Raw genomic sequence first — 16,764 nt, 5'->3', positions numbered from 1 at the left:
CTGGGGGCGCCCTCAGCCCTAAACTCGCTTCGTGCGCATGCGTACGCGCACTGACCCCGCCCTCCCGGCGCCGCCGTCGGAGCCATTTCTCTGCCGCCTCCACGCGAGTTGAGGTGTGTTTACCGAGTGTCTCTGAGGAAGGCCGTGGCCCCGGGCGGTTCTAAGAGGGCTGTGTTCTCGGACACCAGGAAGCGGACGCCGGTAGGGGAGAGATGTCTTTGCCACCCGTTGGGGGTGTGGGGGCCCGCGCTCCTGCAGCCGGGCTTTGTTGCGAAGCGCGGGCGGCGGTGGCGGGTGGGGGAAGGGGCGAGGCGCCCGCCGGGTTCCCGGATTGCGGGCTGCGTGCTGCTCGCCGCGCCACGCCTGCGCTGCCCGGGCCCGCGGTATAGACCCGTTTTTCCCCCAGCAATGGCTAGTCCCTTGTCCGAAGCAGCCGAACCCCACTTCCTCCTCCGGCCTGCGCGCGGCAGAGGCGCTGTTGCCGCTGAGTGAAAGGGGGTGCATCGCCGGGTGGTGAGCCCGCAGTGACGCCACACACACCTAGGGCCCTTCATCCATTCATTCCGGCCACAAAGACCGGGCGCTGTCCTGCGGGCATGGCGGTGGAGCCGTAAACACGTGGGGCAGAGCCCCTTCCCCTTCCGCATGGAGGTTTCGGTGGTGGTGGGAGGCAACAGAAAAACAAACGTCTGCAGGTTTCCGTGAAAAGATTGAGGAAATGAAAATTGTCAAGGGAGAAAGCTAGTTTCACTACGGTGGCAAGGGAAAGCGTTTCGGAGGAGGTAGACTTTGGAGCTGATATGTCGGCCCTGAGGTCGAGAATGCGTCAGCTCTGAAGATGCGGGGGGGGAAGCAGAATTGCAGAGGTAAGAAGGGATTAGCGCTTGAGAGCAGAGATTGGGAAGAAACAAAGAAGGCCATGTTCCTGGAGTATGGTGAGAAGGAGTGAAGAGAATGGATTTTAGGGTGGCCAGAGGGGAAACGGGGATCTAGATCTATAGGTCTAGGACGTTATTTCAGTACGCCAGGTGTGCGGTAGTGCTGGCGGGGGATGGAGAGAACCGAATGGATTGGAAACCCGTTTTGGAGGCAGAATTGCATGTAGGTCAGGAGTCAGACTACCCGGCTTGGAATTCTGGGTTTCCCAGTTAAGAGCTCTGTCCTCTTTGGGGCAAGGTATTCTTTGTCTCCGTTTATTCATCCCTAAAGGGGGAGAATAATCATAGTCTTATCTGTGTAATTATTGTAAGGGTTAAGGACAATAGTCCATGTAGATGATTCTCTAAGGTTACTACTGCCTGGCGCATACTGAGAGTTCTCCAAGGGATAGCTATGGAGGATCTCGAGGGAGTGTATGACTCCCAAGTTGTGACAGGAGTAACTTGGTAGATGGCGGTGCCATTTCGGGAGGTGGAAACACTTGGACTGAGGGAAGAAGGAACAGGTTTGGGGAGGAAACTTAAATTCTGTTTTTACTGAGGTGTCAGGTTAGTATTTGCACATTATTGCTGCAGTTGGATGAATTTGATTTTGGAGCTTAAAAGAGAAAAGATTAAGTTTTCAGTATATATTTGGGCATCATTAGCCTATAGTTGTTATTGAATATAATGGAGTTAGATGAGACTGCCTAGGAAGGAAGGAATTTGATAGTGTAGTCCTTCATATTTCATGGTACTCACTCACCCTGAGGTCTTGTTTTTTTAGTTAATTATTCAGGGGTGGAATTTACAGATAGAAAAGCTTTCCACGGCTTTTCAGTTAACAGGATTTCTCCAGGGTTAGCCTGTGGCTACAGAATAAGTTTATACTGGGGTCCAGTTTTATGATGTTAGATTTAGGTGCTAACAGAATGCACTGAACATGAGGCGCTTGGGTGGCTCAGTCGGTTAAGCGACTGTCTTCGGCTCAGGTCATGATCCTGGAGTCCTGTGATCGAGTCCCACGTTGGGCTCCCTGCTTCTCCCTCTGACCCTCCCCCCTCTCGTGCTGTCTCTGTCTCTCTCTCTCTCAAGTAAATAAATAAAATCTTTAAAAAAAAAAATGCACTGAACAGAAGACAAAGGTTTAATGCTAGTAATGAGGTTTCTCACAGCAAACTAATTTTTTTGCATATTTTTTCTGGATCTGAATTTGGTCTTAGATATCTTGCCTTTTTTGTGTGTGTGTGTAAGATTTATTGTTTATTTTTAGAGAGAGAGAGAGGGCATGTGTTTGCGGTGGGGAGGAGTAGAGGGAGAGTGAAAGAGAATCTCCAGTAGACTCCCCATTGAGCATGGAGCCTCACACAGGGCTCAGTCCCACGACCCTGAGATCATGACCCCAGCCGAAATCAAGAACCAGGCTTAACTGACTGAGCCACCCAGGCACCCTACAGATACCTTGATTTTAATTTAGATTCAGATTTTAGACTCACAGGCTCCATATCTTTTGGTATATTTTAAACTATGTTAGAGGGAGAGTGCCAATAAGTATGGTATGGTGTACATCAAGAAAACTTAATATCCTCAAATTTTAATGAATAACAAGGCCTAAAGGAGAGATTTAGTACTTAACAGATTAGTGTTTTTAGTCTAAGTAGAGTAATATGTAGCCTACAACTTTGAGGACAGTCTGCTAGGAGACACCTCGGAATGAGAATAAACTCTTTGATTTACACACAAAATGATTGATGACCATTTCTTTTTTTTTTTTTTTTTTAAAGATTTTATTTATTTATTTGACAGAGAGAGACAGCGAGAGAGGGAACACAAGCAGGGGGAGTGGGAAAGGGAGAAGCAGGCTTCCCGCTGAGCAGGGAGCCGGATGCGGGGCTCGATCCCAGGACCCTGAGATCATGACCTGAGCTGAAGGCAGTCGCTTAACCAACTGAGCCACCCAGGCGCCCCTGATTGATGACTATTTCTTAATATAGTTAAGTAATTAAGTTCTTAATATAGTTATAGTAGTTTGACTTTGAATTTATGCCTCACAGTAGGTGACTTGGAAAAGTTAAACTTTCTATGCCCTTGTTTCTTCCTTTGTAGAGACACAATAATAGTATTTACTATATAATTTTATCTCCCATTGTTTGAGGATTAAGTGAGTTAACACATAAGGTGCCAATTGTAAAAAGTGGGACATTACATAAAAAGGTTTTTTTTTTTAAGATTTATTCATTTGTGAGAGCATGTGTATGTGACTGGGGGGAGGGGCAGAGGGAAAGAGAGTCCTCAAGCAGACTCCCCTCCTAGCCTGGAGGCGGAGCCTGACACTGCTCAGTCCCAGGACCCTGAGATCAGGACCCCAGCTGAAATCCAGAATCAGCCACTCAACTGAGCCATCCAGGCACCTCACATAAAATGTTTTTAAGAAAAGGTCAGGGGTACCTGGGTGGCTTAGTTAAGCATCCAACTCTTGATGTAGGCTCAGGTCATGATCTCAGGGAGGTGAGATTCATCCCTGCGTCAGGCTCCATGCTGAGCATAGAGTCTGCTTAAGATTCTCTCTCTTACTCTCAAAAAAAAAAAAAAAAAAGGTCAAAATCATTTGGAGTCACCCAAAGGTAACCATTTTGAGGGATATTTCTTTTTTAGTCTTGATTTATGTGTATAATTCAAGTCGTGTATTTTGTATACTGCTTTTTTGTACTACATGTTATAGGCCTTCCAATTATGTCATTAAAATTTTGTCATAAGCAATTTTAATAGCAGTATGATAGAATATCCTGTGTTTAACCTAGGTTTTCAGTTAATTCCAGTTATTGGTCACTTGCAGTGTTTGCTCATAAATAATGTGGTTTAACTTTTGTTTTCTTAGGTCGGAAGAAGACACTTGAATCATGGGTGATGTTAAAAATTTTCTGTATGCCTGGTGTGGCAAAAGGAAGATGACCCCATCCTATGAAATTAGAGCAGTGGGGAACAAAAACAGGCAAAAGTTCATGTGTGAGGTATTACAGAATACAGTTTATATTTTTGTGATTTTTTTGACACTTATTTTGGTGTTAAGAGAACAATGTTTTCTGTTCAGAAACAGTAGTGTGTTGTATGTTATTTATTGTCGCTTGTCTGCTATTCTGTTTCATTATAAATCATTTTCAAGCGAGCATTACTTTTAAAACAATCTGATAGGTAAATTATTCTGGTTAGAACATGTATCTCCCTCAGCTGCCCCAGTACCAGTAGTGCAGATTAGAAAAGTTGGATCAGCTATTTGCAGTTTCACTAATTCCTGTGGAAAGTGGAGTGATTCTTGATTGCTTCAAGTCAAATTGCTTAAAATAAATACAAATGGGGAGCTTGTTCTTGGGTCTTATAAAATCAGATTTTAATGTGGAACATTCTGTTACAGAAGAGAATATCTGAGCCACATAAATTAATATTGTTGTTTTTAGATGAGTTTATCACTGGGCAGCATAATTCAAGCTTTTTCATAAGTCAACGATTTTCTTAGATGTGTTATTTTCTGTGTTTTTATGGAGTATATCTTCAACATTTAACTGTTATCTCTTAATGGACTATTGAATTACCTATTTTTTAAGACCCAGAATTACCCGGGTCAATCTCTTCTAATACATTTTTTTTCTTGACTGTAAAAGGTTCGAGTGGAAGGTTATAATTACATTGGCATGGGCAATTCCACCAATAAAAAAGATGCACAGAGCAATGCTGCCAGAGATTTTGTTAACTATTTGGTTCGGATAAATGAAGTAAAGAGTGAAGAAGTCCCAGCTGTTGGGGTAAGTACTTAGGCAGGCCCAGCACTTAACATATATGTGGTAAGGTAATGCCAACCCAATACGTATAGAGAGACAGGGTGATGATTTTTCAATGATGTTTTCAAATATATTGTGTTCCTTAGTGAACCTGGGAATCTTGTTTTCTTGGAGCCCAGGGATGAGTTCCTGAAGATTTTGATTTTATTGTGATTACATACCTGACTTGTGGGCTTGGGAAATTCCATTAATCTGTGTGTCTCATAGTTTTATATATTTCATTCATTCATAAACTGATTTTCAGAGCCTGTTGTGTTCTGTGTACTTCCAAAGATAACATTTTAAACAATATAAAAATCAGAAATACCTTAAGACAGTGTTTACTCCCATTGACAGTTCCTTATTACAGTAGAGAGAAAATTCTGTTTTGTGCAGTGGCATATCATTTTACTTAAATTATATTGTGTAAGTATGCAACAGACTCCTTTCTAGTACTGTTTTTAAGAAATAAACTTTATTTCTCATTTAATTAAAAAATGAAAATTTGAGTTTTCACAAAGATAGAGGAATTCTTAACAATATAAAAAGATTCACATTATGATTTAAGTAAATACCTAAGGTAACTTAAATGAAAGATTCAGTTTTTATAAAACCTTTAGGAATAATATCTATATCAATTTTAACAATTTATTTTCACTGTGTATTCTGACTTATTTATAAAGGTTGATATAAATGTTTTATTTCCTTCCATTGCTTTGACGCAGAAATTAGGAGACTTGTATATTATACGACTAGATAATTGGAATTGATTGGCCCATGTGCAAAATAAAGGGATTGGACAAGATGATCTTGGAGATTTCTTAGCTATGAAAAGAATGTTGCAAATATCTTTCAAATATTTGGAACATTGGCATTTGCTCCATCTTTTATGACCTAATCTGTATCTTTTAACCTCTTCCTCTTAAAGTGTAGGTCTGCTGGTGACAAATTCTTCTTAATTTTGTTATATGTGAAAATGTTATTTTACCTTCCGTCTCGCATAGTTTCACTAGATGTAGAATTCTGGTGTGCCAGTGTCCTTTTCTTTCAGCACTTGTTTTCTTCCATTGTTATCTGATGAGAAGTCAGTTATAATCAAATCATTTCCTTCTATATGTAATGTATTATTTTCTTTGGTTGCATTTTTTTTTTCTTTGTTTTCAAGCAGTTTGACTATGATGTGACTAGGTGTGGTTTTCTTTGTACTTACCTCGCTTGGAATTTGCTGAGATTTTTGAATCTGTAAATTTCTGTCTTTTACCAAACTTGGGGAATCTTTGGGTATTATTTTTTCAAATTTTTTTTTTTTTGCCTCATTTGTTCTCTTCTTTTGGGACTCAATATGTTAAACTTTTGTATATTATCCCAAAGGTCCCTGAGGCTCTTTCTTTTTTTCTTTCTGTTCTTCAGGTTGAATGACTTCTACTGATTATCTTCAAGTTCACAGATTGTTCTCTGTCAGCTCCCTTTTGTTGTCAGCCCATCCAGTGAATTTTTTATTTCATGTATTGTCTTTCTCGTTTCCAGAATTAACAGGTTGTTGTTGTTTTCGTTTTTGTTTTTTAAGATTTTATTTATTTATTCATAAGAGACAGAGAGAGAGGCAGAGGGAGAAGCAAGGAACAGGGGGCCCGATGCTGGACTCGATCCCAGGACCTGGGATCATGACCTGAGCCCAAGGCAGATACTTAACCATCTGAGCCACCCAGGCACCCTGTTGTTGTTTTTTTAAGAGATTTTATTTCTCTGGTGGCATTTCTTACTGTTGCATTCATTATAAGCATATGTTGATAATAAGAATGTGAATTTTGTTTATGTCATTGAGCATAGTTATAATAGCTGTTTTAAAATTCTTGACTAGTAAATCTAACATCTGGATCATCTCAGGTTGGGTTCTCTTGATTGTATTTTCTCTTGAGATTTGTTCACCTTTTTCTTTCTATGTCAAGTAATTTTGGATTATGTCTTGGGCGTTGTGATAATCATGTTGTAGAGACCCTAAATAATGTTATATTTCTCAAAAGATTATTGATTTTGTTGTACTGTCAAGAAATTTGGTTGGACTCCAGACACTGTCTTTTGGGTGACAGTTTAAATCTCATTTTAGTTTTCTGATCCTTGCTAGGCAGCTTGGAGTTTGTCTTAATACTGTTGTTCAGGGGTTAGGCAGTGATTTGGGCAGAGTTTATACATGGAATTTGAGATTCTTCCTTCTTTCCTTCCCAGGATTGCTGCCTCATTTCGTAGCAGCGTTCGTTCTTTCCTTCCCAGGATTGCTGCCTCATTTCTCTAGCAGCATTCATTTACCCAAGCTTATATTCTCTAATTGCTCAGGCCTAAAAGACTGGGTTTTCTTTTGGAGTTTTAACTGCCTCACATGGTCTTCCCTTAGGCTAAAAGCCATAATAGACTGGAATTACAACCTTTGCTATTCCTTGCTTTCTCATTTCAAGTCACCTCCATAATCTTCCAGCTTTGTTCACTTTTTAGTGCTTGCATAAATAGTTGGGGGGGTTTGGGGGGCAGGTTTTTTGTATCTTTTTCCCCTAGATTTCATGTTATTTGCAGGAAGGTCAATCTAGTCTATGCATTTGCCACTTTCCCTCTAACTTCCTCTGTTCCAGCTACACTGGCTTATCATTTCTCAGTGTGCCAACACCTTTCTACCTCAAGGCTTTTGTATGTGACTATTCTTTCTGCCTTGAGTGCTCTTCCCCAGCCATCCTTGTCAAAGGTGCAAATCCAGTGCTACCATTACCCTGGTATTTCTTATCCCCTTTCATTGTTTCATTTTTCTTAGTAGCACTTACTAACTTCTAACCCAGTGCTTGTCAGCTGGAGGTGATTTTGTCTCTCAGGGATGTTTGGCAATATATGGAGTCATTTTTGTTACAACTGGAAGGGAGTGTCAGCAATACTAACCTGTAATATGAGGCCAGGGATGCTGCTGAACATCTACACTGCATAAGATAGCTTCCTACAACAAAGAATTGTCCAGCCCAAAGTGTCAGTTGTACTGAGTATAAAAAACACTCTTCCAACCTCATTTTTCCCCAAACTTTCATATAAGAATAAAAGTTCATAAGACAGGTTTTTGCCTTTTTTTTTAAGAGTTTATTTATTAGAGAAAGAGCATGTTTGGCGGGGGGGCAGAGAGAGAGGGAGAAGCATACTCCCCGCTGAGCAGGGAGCCCAGTGCTCCCTGGGCACAATCCCAGGACCCTGAGGCCAAGAGCTGAGCCGAAGGCAGACACTTCACCGACTGAACCATCCATGTGCCCTGGTTTTTGTTTTGAGTTCATTTGCTGTTTCCACAGTGTTAAAATTACAGCAGGTACCTGAAGTTCTTTTTTTTTCCGGTTGAATGAATGAATGATGAATGGGTGAATTTGGAAAAACATATAACAAACCAATCCCTACTTTTAGCTACCATCTTTATCTCACCTCATTCCTGCCAAATCCTTGATCATGTCACTTACTTCATTTAGCATTTGCCCTTTCATTCCACAAATTGCTCTTCCTGAAAGTGACCTGTTTCTTTCTTTTTTTTTTTTAAAGATTTTTATTTGACAGACAGACAGCAGGAGGGAACACAAGCAGGGGGAGTGGGAGTGGGAGAAGCGGGCTTCCCGCCGAGCAGGGAGCCCGATGTGGGGCTCGATCCCAGGACCCTGAGATCATGACCTGGGCCGAAGGCAGACGCTTAACGACTAAGCACCCAGGCGCCCCGAAAGTGACCTGTTTCTGAATGCAAAGGATACTTTAAAATTTTTTTATTACGGAAATTTCAAATGTGTACAGAACTTACTTCTTTGAGCTCATGTTCTCATAATTCATTTGCAGTACTTTACAGTAGGGCCAGTCATGATTCATATCTAGTCTTTACTTTCTTCAGATTTTTTTTAAAGATTTATTTATTTATTTTTTTGACAGAGAGGGAGACAGCAAGAGAGGGAACACAAGCAGGGGGGAGTGGGAGAGGGAGAAGCAGACTCCCCTCTGAGCAGGGAGCCCGATGCGGGACTCGATCCCAGGACCTTGGGATCATGACCTGAGGTGGAGGCAGACACTTAATGACTGAGCCACACAGACACCCCTCTTCAGATGATTTTGAAGCATATTCTAGGCATCCTATCATTCATCTGTTACTATTTCAGTTTGTATCTCTTAAAGATAATCCTTCTAAAAAGCAATAACAATTCCGTTATCAAATCTAAAAAATTTTAGAATTGTTTCTTAATGTCCTCAGATATCCAGTTAGTACTCAAATTTTCCTGTTTCACAAATCAGTTTTTTACATTTTGTTTAAATCATGCTCCAAATGATGTCTGTGTTTATGATTAATATCTCTTTTAATCACTAGATTCTCTTACCCTCTTTCTCATTTTTCTCTGTAATTTGTTGAAGAAAGCACATCATTTATTCTTTAGTTTCCCACAGTTTGGAATTTGCAGATTACATCCACGTGGTATCACAAAACATTTCTCTGCCTCTTTGTTTCCCACAATTGGTAGTTAGATCTAGAGACTTGATTAGATTCAGATTTGATGGGAGTGGAGGGGCAAGAATAAGAAAATACCAAAGGTGATGTTCTGTTCTATCAGGAGGAGGCATGTAATGTTGTGATGTTAGCAGTGATTTATTATCACTGTTTAGATTTATTCATTAGCAGTTTCCTTTGATTTTGAGCTGGAATACTTTTATAACAAGAAACCTTTTATCAATAATTTAGTCACCCTGAGTTAGAGTTTAGACAGAGAAGGCGAGATAAATGATAATTTCACTTTACTTAGTGGTGTTCTATAAATATCTGTTGTCTGTCTGCTCTAACAAGTCATTTAAATCCAGTGTTTCCTTACTGATTTCTGTCTGGATGACTATCCATTGACGTAAATGGGGTATTAAAGTTCCCTACTCTAGTTGTACTGTTATCTCTTTCTCTTTTATGTCTGTTAATATTTGCTTTTTGTATATTTTCCTGCTCCTATGTTGGGTGCCTAAATATTTACAAATGCTATATCCTTTTATTGCATTGACCTTTTTATCATTAGGAAATGCCCTTCTTTGTGTCTTATTACACTCTTTGTTTCAAAGTTTATTATCCACACACGCACAGACACAAAAACAAAAAACAAAGTCTATTTTCTGGTTGCTACCCCAGACAAAGGGAAATGTTTATTTCCATTGCATGGAATATCTTTCTGTCCTTTCATTTTCAGTCTGTGTGTACTTCCATCTAAAGTGTATTTCTTGGATCACTTTTGGCCTCCCTTTGGCTGCCATCTTGTGTCCCCATATGTGTGCACTGAACCTCAGCTGGTCCACCCAAGACCTCCTGAGTGCCAACCCTATTCCCTCATGTGGTCCTGTTTCCATTCCAACAAGATGAAAGAAACTATCAGGAACTGGGAGAAACTTGCCAAACTGCAAGCACACATGTGCATTGGTGGGAAAGAAACTGCTCACCAAGAAGGTGGTTCATGGAACGGCTACAGCAGATGATAGAAAATTTCAGTTCTCTTTAAAGAAGTTAGGGATAAACAATATCTCTGGTATTGAAAAAGTGAATGTGTTCACAAACCAAGGAACAGTGATCCACTTTAACAACCCTAAAATTCAGGCATCCCTGGCAGTGTGAACACTTTAATAACCATTATAGGCCATGCTAAGACCATGCAGCTGACAGAAATGCTAGCCAATATCTTAAACCAGCTTAGTGGAGACAGTCTGACTCCTTTAAGAAGACTGACTGAAGCTCTGCCCAAACCAGTCTATGGATGGAAAAGCACCACTTGCTACCAGAAAGGATGATGATGATGAAGTTCCAGATCTTATGGAGAATTTTGATGAAGCTTCCAAGAATGAAGCAAACTGAATTGAGTCAACTTCTGAAGAAGATAAAACTTGAAGAAGTTACTGGGAGCTGCTACTTTATATTATGCTGCTTTTTAAAATTCTGTTCATGGATCTGATAAAATCGAGATCTCTAATATTTTTAAGGCCAAGCGCCTAGGACACTATAGCTCTTTCCAGTTTTTGCTTATACACAATTCATTCCTTGTAGCTAATTAAGCCAAAGAAGCCTGGGAATAAAGTTTGAAAGAAGGTTAATAAAGTTCTTTTTGTACTAAAAAATAAACTGTATCTCGTAGGCAACATATAGGTGGTTCATGTTTTTTTATCCATTCAGCCACTCTGTTTTGATTGGAGAATTTAATCCATTTACATTTAAAGTAATTATTAATAGGTGTGTGCTTATTGCCATTCTGTTCATTGTTCTTTAGCTGTTTCTCTAGTTTCTATTCCTTTTTCTCTTTGTGGTTTGAGGACTTTCTTTAATGGTATGCTCGTACTCCTTTTTCTTCTGTGTTTTCAGAATTTTGCTTTGTGATCATCATTACACTTACACGTAACAACGTATACCGATAATGTTTTAAGTCAGTAACTTAAGTTCTAAAGTGCAACGTTTTTACACCCCTCCACCACCATGTTTTATATTTTTGATAAAATTTACATCTTTATTTTGTGTATCCTTTAATTATTAAAATCAGCTATTTTTACTATTTTTGTTTTTTAGCCTTCATACTAGTTTTATAAGTACTTCATCTATTACATTTATTATATATTAACTTTCCCAGTGAGATTTAGTCTTTCATATTTCTTCTTGTTACCAGTAAGTGCCCTTTCGTTATAGCTTAAAGAAGTCCTTTTTAAAAAAATATTTATTTATTTATTTGAGAGAGAGAGAGAGCACAAGCAGCAGAGGGAGAGGGAGAAGCAGGCTCCCTGCCAAGCAGGGAAGCCCAATGCAGAGCTCGATCCCAGGACTCTGGGATCATGACCTGAGCCGAAGGCAGACGCCCAATGACTGAGTCACCCAGGCAGCCCAAGAAGTCCTTTTAACATTTCTTGTAAGGCGGTAATGAATGAATTCTAGCATTTGCTTATCTGGGAAACTATTTCTCTCTCCTTCAGTTCTGAATGATGACTTCACCAGGTAACATATATTCTTGCATGGAAATTTTTTTTCCAGCACTTTGAATATATCATGCTACTCCCTTCTGGCCCACAAAGTTTTCACTGAAGAATCTGCTCATGGATGGGGGTTCCCATGTTTGTAATGAGATATTTCTCTTTTGCTGCCTTTTATTCTCTCCTTGCTTTACCTTTTGATATTTTAATTATAATCTTGGTTTGGATTTCTTTGCATTCATCTTATTTACAACTCTCTGGGCTTCCTGCATCTGGATGGTCTGTTTCCTTCCCCAGGTTAGGAAAGTTTTCAGCCCTTTTTTTCATCAAATAAGATTTCTGCTCCTTCTCGCTCTTTCTTTCCTCCTTCTTGAAACCCAGTGATATGAATATTAGTCCATTTGATGTTTTCCTGTAAATCCCTTAAGGTATCTTTACGTTTTTTCACTTTTTTTTCTTTTTGCTGCTCTGATTGGGTGAGTTGCACTGCCTTGGATTTGAATTAACTAATCCTTTCTTCTTTTCTATCTGGTCTGCTGTTTTAACAACAACTCTAGTGTTATTTTTCAGTTCAGTTACTGTATTTTTCAGCTCTGTGACTTCTCTAATTGGTACTTTCTTATATTTTCCATCTCTTTGTTGAAGTTCTATGTTCATACATTCTTCTCCCCAGTTTGGTGAGCATCTTTATAACCATTATTTTAAAGTTTTTATCAGATAAATTACATAGTTCCATTTCATTAAGGTTTTATCTGGTTCTTTCATTTAGAACATATTCCTGTTTCATTTTGCCTGACTATGTTAGTTTCTATACAGTACATGAAACAGTCACTTCTCCCAAGTCTTGAAGGAATGGCCTCATGCAGGAGATGAACTTTTTCATTCAGCCCTGCCACAGCTTTTGGTGGTTTCTCAAACCTCTGTTCTTGTCCAGGCAGTTCATTAATAGCTCCTTATAGTTGAGGATGTGCTAAGATCACTCAGTGTCCCAAAGGGTAGGATCTCAGCACCTAGATTCAGGCAGACTAGAAGCCAGACCCTCAGGCAGCATCTTTTAAAAGAATGTGAATATATATAAAGTTCTGAGGTGCCAAAAGCGTAAGTCCTGCTGGCCCACCAGAGCCAGGTAATCTAGAAGTGTTCCCTGGGCAGCAGTTGCAAATATTTGGGCTCCAGACGAGTGTATAATCTCCTTTTGGGGAGATACCAACAAGCTGGAACAAGGCAGAGGAAGATCACCATATGTTCCTTCAGAGCAGCTACATAGGCAGTGTGTGCCAAACCTGAAGCCTGCCTCTGTCTGAAGCTTCAGGACAAACGAAGTGACCTCCTTCACAGAAAGACTGGGGGTGTGCCTCAGTCCCCTCACTGTGCCTGGGGATGGTAGTCTGCCAAGAACTGTTGCTCCATTTGACACAGTCCCAGGGGACCCAAGAACATAAGCACCTGTGGCAACCGGAGCCAGGTGATTGAGGGGCATTCCTGGGTGTTAGCTGCAAAAACCAGATGCTTGTAAAGCTTTTCCTCAGGAGACACTGGCACTCTGGAACACAGTAGAAGGAGATAGCACCTTCTCTCCGAGGTCTCTGGAATACAGTCAGCCCCTAGATGCCTGTTTAATTAGAAGCCTACTCCTCAGGCCACGGTCATGATGATTAGCTAAAAGTAAGCCTCCTTCACCGAAAGACACCCTCTTCCTGTGCCATGGATGTGATAGCTGTTTAAGAGCTGTCTCCAGTAAGCATGTAGCAGTCTATATTAAGCTGATGGTTGCGTAAGTTCAAACCATTCTTTACTCCTCTTCCCCCCAGTGTTTTATGTATATGGTGTCCTACTTGACTACATTCTTTTATTCTGTGAATTTATTTTGTTGACTGATTTTTTACAGAAATACTTACCTTTACTGGTTTTGTGTTTCCTACTTTTCATACTCTCACCTAACAGTCTTTCCTTCCTACTCTGAGTCCTCTTTAATATTTCTTGTAGGGCTGGTTTAGTCCTGAACTCCTTTAGCTTTTGCTTGTCTTGGAAACTCTTCATCTCTCCTTCTATTCCGAGTGATAGCCTTGCTGGGTAGAATATTCTTGACTGTAGATTTCTTTCCCTTTCAGCACTTTGAATATCATGCCTTCTCTTCTGGCTGGCAAAGTTTCTGCTGAAAAATCCACTAAGAGACTTATGGGGGGTTTCCCTTGTATGTAACTGTCTTCTTTTCTCTTGCTGCTTTAAACATTTTTTTTCTTGGGGCGCCTGGGTGGCTCAGATGGTTAAGCGTCTGCCTTCGGCTCAGGTCATAAACTCTCCAGGTCCTGGGATCAAGCCCTGTGTCAGGCTCCCAGCTCAGCAGGGAGTCTGCTTCTGCCTTTCCCCCTGCTTGTGCTCTGTCTCTTTTTCTCAAATGAATACATCTTTAAAAAATTTTTTTTAAATTTTTTCTTTATCTCTGCTTTTTACCATTTTGATTACTGTGTCTTTTTGTGGACCTCCTTTGGTTGATTTTGTTGGGGGATCTCTGTGTCTTCTGGATCTAGATATGTGTTTCATTCCCCAGATTAGGGAAGTTTTTAGCTATTATTTCTTGAAGTAAATTTTCTGCCCCCTTTTCTCTCTCTCCTCCTTCTGGGATCCCTGTAATGTGAATGTTATTATGCTTGATGAAGTCACTGAGTTCCCTGAGTCTATTCTTATTTTGCATAATTCTTTTTTCTCTCATTTGTTCACCTTGATTACTTTGCATTACTGTCTTCTAGTTCATTAATTCGTTCCTCTGCTTCTTCCAGCCTGCTATTTATTCCATCAAGTGCATTTTTAATTTCAATTGTGTTCTTCATCTCTGATTGGTTCTCTTTTATGTTTTCTATCTCTTCCTTAAGGGTTCTCACTGATGTCCTCCACTCTTTTCTCATATTCATTGAGTTATCTTTATGATCATTATTTTAAAGTCTCTATCAGGCATGCTATTTATGTCTGTTTAACTTGTGTCTCTTGCTGTGGTTTCCCCGTTTCATTTGTGACCTACTTTTTGTGTCTTCATTTTGCCTAACTCTGTGTCTGTTTCTGTGTGTTAGGAAGGTCAGCTACATCTCTTGATCTTGAAAGTAGTGGGCAGGATGCCCACTTTTAACTAGGTGGCACTGGCCCTTCTCCACAGGGGATGCGCAGCCGTTATGGAGACCGAGCTGGCTGGGGCTGCTCTACAAAATGTCTGGAGGCAGGTGGTTAATACCCTCTTTGCCTCTACCTTAATCCTAGTTGATCAAGAACTATAAAAAAGAAAATCCTCCCTGTTTAGTTCAGGCTGCTATCACAGAGTACCATAGACTGGGTGGCTTGTAAACAACAGAAACATATTCTCACACTCCTGGAGGCTGGGAAGTGTTAGGATACTAGGTTCTGGCTGATTTAGTGTCTGGTGAGAGCCCACTTCCTGGTTCATGAAAGGCTGTCTCACTATATCCTCACATGGTGGAAAAAGCAAGAGAGCTCTCTCTCTTTTTTTTTTTAATAAGTCACCAGTTCCTTTTATGGGGGCTGTACCCTCATGACCTAATCCCTTCCCAAAGGCCCCACCCCCTAATACTATCACACTGGAGTTTAGGATTTGGCTATTGGGACTGTCCCTAGAATAAGCTGTACTTTGCCTTCGCAGCCCTAACCTTGGAAGAGCACTGTGCTTCATGTTACATGCTATCTGTATAAAACAAATCTTTCAGTTAGAAAGATTGAAAGTAAAGACATGAGTAAAGCCATACCAGGCAAATGAAGTACAAAATAATATCAAAGTAAACTTCAAGGAAGAAAGCAGGAAAGACAAATACTAGTTCACAGTATATACCCATCTACCTAATGTTAGAAATGCTAATGTGTATATAGGCCCAACTAAAATGGTAATGTGAGAAAATAGCAAAAAAATCCTGAACATTAGGAAATTTAAACACTTGGTTCTAAATGAAAATTAAAAATTATACACTCTTTAGGTAACAACGTCAAAACTCTGGAAGATGAAAGGAATTGTCATTTAGTCAAAGTAGTATCAAATACTTTTATTATTGCAAAAGAAATAGTTTTTTAGATGAGTAAACTGGTAATTTTCTTTTTTTTTTTTTTAACTGTTAATTTTCAACTCAGGAAAATAAAACAACTTGAAGGAATTAATAGAGATGAAACCAGAAATTGTAGAATTAGAAATAGAATTGATGAGTAAAAATCTTAAATAACTATAAAAGATAGATAGTCCATCCCAAGTCTAATTAAGAAAATAGTAAATAACTATTGATTCATAGTCCTTTATCCAAAACCCATGTGGTAAGATAGGTTTGAGAATTCAGGATTTTTCATATTTTAGAAAAGTAATATGGTACACATACCATATCTTAAATGACAACTCCAGCAAATCTGAAGCAAAACCTGGTAATCAGACTTTCTTGCTACATCATGTTAATGAGTTCATAAGAGAAAAGTACCTATCTACTCAGTGGTTTACTTAATAGAGGTTTAAAAAAAGCATTTGAGGGGTGCTTGGGTGGCTTCAGTTAAGCATGACCTTCCGCTTAGGTCATGATATCCATGCTAGGATCAAGCCTTGCATGGGGCTCCATGCTTGGTAGGGAGTCTGCTTCTCCCTCTCCCTTTACCTCCCCCCCATTCATGCACGCATGAGCACTCTCTCTCACAAATAAATAAAATCTTTAAAAAAATAAAAAGTAGGTGTGCCTGGCTGGCTGAATTGATGGAGCATGCAACTCTTGATCTCGGGGTTCTGAGTTTGAGCCCCATTTGGGTATAGAGATTACTTAAAAATAAACTCTCTTAAAAATAATAAATAGCAAAAACAATAAACACTGTACTAAAAACAGGTCATAGAGCAGTGTTCAAAATGTTGAGGTGGTAAGTACATAAATGTATGCACATCTAGAAACGCTAATGGAATTGTGATACACTTGGGTTTGTATTTTGTATGTCTGTTTTATATTTCTAGGAGCAGTTCGTTTTTTGTATATTTACAAAAATATTGTTTCCAGTGGATTAGGGGAAAGAACTCAAAACCAGTTCTTCACTGC

General features: G+C 39.8%; 1 protein-coding gene across 2 annotated transcripts in view; it reads left to right on the top strand.

Annotated features, from left to right (window-relative positions):
- The first annotated feature begins 53 nt into the window (after positions 1–53).
- The window catches only part of DHX9 (DExH-box helicase 9), a 52,642-nt gene continuing 35,931 nt past the window's right edge, over positions 54–16,764 (top strand). Inside the window, exons 1-3 of one of the 2 annotated variants that reach the window (XM_036067696.2) lie at positions 54–201; positions 3,796–3,928; positions 4,577–4,717. In XM_036067696.2, coding sequence (XP_035923589.2) covers positions 3,818–3,928; positions 4,577–4,717 — 252 coding nt within the window. In that variant the 5' untranslated portion in view covers positions 54–201; positions 3,796–3,817. The remainder of the gene's footprint in view (positions 202–3,795; positions 3,929–4,576; positions 4,718–16,764) is intronic. The other variant, XM_036067697.2, reaches the window with a different exon arrangement.

Source organism: Halichoerus grypus, chromosome 7 (assembly GCF_964656455.1).
Source record: "Halichoerus grypus chromosome 7, mHalGry1.hap1.1, whole genome shotgun sequence".
Taxonomy (NCBI): domain Eukaryota; kingdom Metazoa; phylum Chordata; class Mammalia; order Carnivora; family Phocidae; genus Halichoerus; species Halichoerus grypus.
This window is presented reverse-complemented; position numbering and strand designations above follow the sequence as displayed.